The 5,340-nt window shown below is 39.7% G+C and overlaps 1 protein-coding gene across 1 annotated transcript; it reads left to right on the forward strand.

Moving 5' to 3' along the window:
* Positions 1-272: 272 nt before the first annotated feature.
* LOC310934847 (uncharacterized protein) lies at positions 273-5,136 on the forward strand (the record flags this gene model as incomplete). Its single annotated transcript, XM_083898646.1, has 3 exons — positions 273-318; positions 411-812; positions 3,085-5,136. The coding sequence occupies 3 exons, from the start codon at positions 273-275 to the stop codon at positions 4,422-4,424; spliced, it is 1,788 nt and encodes a 595-aa protein (XP_083754772.1). The 3' UTR covers positions 4,425-5,136.
* Positions 5,137-5,340: the final 204 nt, after the last annotated feature.

Raw genomic sequence — 5,340 nt, forward strand, 5'->3', positions numbered from 1 at the left:
TGATCGCAAGCATGGAAGCAACCTGGTTACGAGGGAGGGACTGACTTTGTTCATGCAACCAAAGCTGCTTCGTCTGTTTCTCTAGCGCTTATTCTTCATCAACACTGTGAAAACTGTACAGAACAATGTAAGTGACACTGTTGGGTACATTAGCGCATTGAGCACATCATAGCATGTAGCTTAGTCTACAACAGAACATAAATATATACATTCAAACAATAAAATACCTCGTTGGCTGCATGTCACAATGAGGGAATTGTCCACGAAACGTAATGGCGATTGTCCTCGATGCCGTTCTTTATCCTTTTCCTGACGAGCGTAGCTTATAATGTCCGTGCCACAAGGTTTTTTTTACAAGTATTTTGCATTCACAGTTGTTGTATATCCTTTTTCTCTCTTTGTGTCTGCAGAGCTTCCACAGCAGAATGTCTCTAAGGAGGAGGAGGAGGAGGTTCTCAGTGAGCAGCAGCTCTGGAACCAGGAGAGGAACTCCAGTCTGGACCAAGAGGAACCAGAGTCTCTACAGATTAAAGAGGAAGAGGAGGAAATCTGCATCAGTCAGGAGCAGGAGCAGCTTGAACTGAAGCAGGAGGCTGATACCTTTATGTTGACTCCTGATAATGAAGAAAGTGATCACATGGAACCAGAACCAGACACTGACCACCAGCTCCTCTCTGCTGTAGCTGAGAGTCAAGATCAGACAGGAAACAAACGTGGAGAAATTACTATCGTTGAGTCCAAAGAAGAGAAGGATCGTCAGCGCAGACTGATGAAGATGCTTTGGAAACCTGAAGTAAAGTTACAGCAGACAGGTCTGTGAAATCTCAATGTTCTTAATACTTCACTGATTAGCATGTAGCTTTGTATTGCTAGTATAGCAGTATTATTTTAAACAAAGTCTGCTTCCCTCCCTCAGTTTTCCCCTGATTTCTAAAAAATAGTATCGCGTCACATGACGTACTTAGAGGTTATCCATTAATTCAAGATTTGAACTACAACACGAGTTCTGCACATTTTAGACTCACCCATAGGGGAACAAGACTTCATTCCCAGAATGTAAACACAGTGTCCGCCATCTTTGCTTAAAGTTACGCCCGGCTCTGGCTCTCTTTAATTTGGCCTTGTAAACTGAGAAGACAACGACAGAATGCAGTTTTCAAACTGATATGGCTGCGAGGGAAAAGACCTGCTTTTTCTGCACCATTTTTATTGTGTAAATCTTTCTCGTCTAGCAGGGATTAACCTCTTCTTCACGGGGCAGCGTCAGACGCAGTGACAAAAGAGTCATTAAACCATGTCTAACTTTAACAAACACAGACATGCTGCATACCCACAGAAAGGTCAGAAACTCAGCTAAAAGCTCATATAAACCATTCTTATGTTCACGAAACACAGTTAAAACACCGATGGACCAAACAGCAGGAGCGGAAAAAAAAACGTCACAGCAAACACATTGAAAATCGGCATCGGAGCGTCGGCGTGATTATGTAAACAAAAAAACACGTGTCAGCTGGACAGCCGAGAAACCACAGATTCCAGCGGTACAATTTGTATCACTCTACGACCAAGATTCACGAATCCAGCCACAAAAAAAGAGCAAAACAACAACTTACTTTCAAGCAGAAATGTCGTCTTACCTTTGCTGTTTATCAAAACAAGTTATTTCCACAGGAACAAAACCACTTCTAATGAAGAACTACACTTCCCAGCATGCTTTGGGAACAAATCCCGGTCTGATTGATCATTACAGAGCGACATTAGATCGTTCTGATTAGAGAAAGGCGAATGTCCGCCTAAATGCGTCATATGCATTTATGTCCTTTTGACTCGCGAATGAAGTGATTCACACGCATTTGGAGACCGGGGTCTGATTCTATTGGTGTAGAGGTTTAAAATGAGCTGTCAATCACCCTAATTGACCAAGGTAAGCCAGAGCTATGGCGCTGCGTAACTGAAGACGCTGCAGAGTCACAGAGTTGTTATTACGCACCGTACAGGAAGCATCGATTTACAGCGAGTTATCATACTTTTTTTTCAAAACAAGTTCTTTTTAGATCTGTAGTGACATGTAAATAAAATTGAATGGGTTTTTAATAATTTGGTACCTAAGAAATCTCAAATGGCACAGATGGTGCCAAACTGTGCCAAAAGAGAGAACGCCTAGACATCTCTTTACTAAAACCTCTGTAATTTCACTCTGCTTCACTTCAGCAGCATCAGACTTTGCACAGCTCATGTCCACATGTTGTTACGTGACCTCCATGTGTTTTTAAGCTCCTACTGCATATTTTAAAGGTGATATTTGCTTTAAAATGCAATATTTTTTTAGGCGAGAGGAAACAAATCCTTCATTTATGCTGTGTTCCATGTACATTTACTCTGACACAGTGGCATCTTCAGTGAAACTTACACCTCTGGTGGAATCTCACAAGTGTTATCTGTAGTTTGATATCAAGATAATTCACATAAAGCTTGTAACTGCAGAGATTTACTCTATTTAGTTTTGTCATGTCATTTTCGAGCAGGGACTCCAAAAAGAGGGTCAGGAAGAAGTGGTTAAAACTAACTTTTTTCACCACCGTCCCGGAAACGTCCCGAAAAAACATTTTGAACCGTTGAGAATCTTCCCGAAAATCTTTTTTACATTTTGAGTTGTTACTTACTGATAATATAATAAAAACACAATACATTATGTTGTTAATAAATAATATATTTATTGCCAGACTAGATTTGTTGTGTTGTTGTAGATGACAAACAACACGCTCAGTCACAGAACTGTGGCCTACCTGACCTTCTGCCACTACTCCACCATTTAGTGACTGCATTTAGTGGGTTGTAGTCGTCATGAGAAGGGCCAGGGCAGTGCCAACACTGTTGTCTTTCCCTCCAGATAACAACAGTCTGAGCTTGACTTACAAACCTGACATTTATACTTGTTAAACCTGAATATAACAAACTGACTCCTGGGATTATTGAAAAACTGTTGCGTTTAAAAAAACATCCGAAATATCCTGGAGGAAAATGAACTTAAGTTTAATCATTAAGCCATTATGACAGTCATAACCCATTCCAATGTGTCTGCAGAGCTTCCACAACAGAATGTTCTGGAGGAGGAGGAGGTTCTCACTGAGCAGCAGCTCTGGAACCATCAGAAGAACTCCAGTCTGGACCAAGAGGAACCAGAGTCTCTACAGATTAAAGAGGAAGAGGAGGAAATCTGCACCAGTCAGAAGCAGGAGCAGCTTGAACTGAAGCAAGAGCAGCTTGAACTGAAGCAGGAGGCTGATACCTTTATGTTGACTCCTGATAATGAAAAAAGTGATCACATGAAACCAGAACCAGACACTGACCACCAGCTCCTCTCTGCTGTAGCTGAGAGTCAAGATCAGACAGGAAACATGAGGAATATTACAGGTAAAAAGACCCATACATGCAACATTTGTAAGAAATGCTTTACGTCTAAATATGGCTTGAAGTACCACATGACAACTCACATGAGTGAGAGGCCATATCCCTGTGAAACTTGTGGAAAGCTTTTTCCAGAAGTTTCCCATTTGAAACGGCACAGCTTATCTCACATGGGTGAGAAGCCCCATGTTTGCAACGTTTGTAAGAAATGCTTTGCGGAAAAAAGTACCTTGATGAGACACATGATAACTCACACGGGTGAAAGGCCACATTCTTGTGAAACGTGTGGAAAGCGTTTTCCAAGAATTTCGAGTTTGAATCAGCACAGAAGAATTCACATGGGTGAGAAGCCCTATACTTGTGAAATGTGTGGAAACCGTTTTGTACAAGTTTCCCAATTGAAACGGCACAGAAGAATTCACATAGATGAGAAGCCCTATGTTTGCAACGTTTGTAAGAAATGCTTTGCGCATAAAAGCAACATGATTAAACACATGAACACTCACACGGGTGAGAAGCCATATAGTTGTGAAGTGTGTGGAAAGGGTTTTGGACAAAGTTCTCATTTGACAATCCACAATAGAACTCACACAGGTGAAAAGCCTTATTCCTGTGAAACGTGTGGGAAGCGTTTTCGACACGGTTCTTATTTGGTAACCCACAGAAGGACTCACACAGGTGAAAAGCCTTATTTCTGTGAAACGTGTGGAAAGGGTTTTCAATGCAGTTCTCATTTGGTAATCCACATAAGAACTCACACCGGTGAAAAGCCCCACGTTTGCAACATTTGTAAGAAAGGCTTTGCGGATAAAAGCGCCATGATTAAACACGTGAGAATTCACACAGGTGAAAAACCCCATGTTTGCAGCATTTGTAAGAAATGCTTTAGGGAGAAAAGTGACTTGAATAAACACATGAGAATTCACACGGGTGAGAAGCCATATTGTTGTCAAACCTGTGGAAAGTATTTCCGATATCAATCAAATTTTCTAAAACACAAAAGGTCACACGAGTGAGAAGCGATTTTCTTGTATAACGTGGACTTTTGGCGTATTTGAAGTCACAAAATAATTCACACAAGTGAGAAGTCATTTATTTGACATCTGCCAACAATACGTTGGCAAATTATCGGAGGAGAAAGAAACTGCAAATCTGAAACGTAAACTCAGTTCAAAATAGATTTTGAGCACATTGTAGTCACTTGTGTAAACTTCATGGAAGCCATTAGTATAAATACTGTTGGTGATAAATTACTGGTGAAAATGAATTTAATTATTTCGACCATGACAGTGGGTTTTTGTTCACTTCTGTAGGTAAAAGTAGGCGTCTTTGATTTTTGTGAAATTAGTCTATTTTTATTTTCATCAATTGTCCTGGAAACTGTATTTCTTTCAAACATTTAAAGTGGTTGTCAAAGTCAAATAAGTTTTGAATTTGATTTTGCTTTCAAAATAAGAGCCACTGATGTCTGCTTTTTATGACTTTTGAGTAAACCTTTTGCCGCAACGCCGAACAATAAACACGTTTCACAGTCGCGATTCGAGTAAAATGAAATGCATGTTTTCCACTGTAATAGTTGATTATATAAAATCAAATCCACGTTTTTTAAGTGTGCTGCCTTGATCTGAAATGAACTCCATGACGTGGCATCGTCAACATCATCAACACAGACGCAGTAATATCATTTGTATTTATTAGTTTTGTTTTTTCAGACAACAGGAAGTTTTTCCCTGACCTTGTTAACCCTTGTTTACCTTGACACAATATTTAATAAAAATAATAATAATGTAAATGAAAAACCCTCTCATTGTCTTCATTTATTCACATTTCTCATAAAGTTTCTGGTTTTTCTGAATAATTATTTTTTGGATTAATTTTTTGTCTGGTCCATAAATATTGGGACATGGACACAATTGTAATTTTTTGCCTTTG

Source organism: Microchirus variegatus, assembly GCF_963457635.1.
Source record: "Microchirus variegatus genome assembly, chromosome: 12".
NCBI lineage: Eukaryota > Metazoa > Chordata > Actinopteri > Pleuronectiformes > Soleidae > Microchirus > Microchirus variegatus.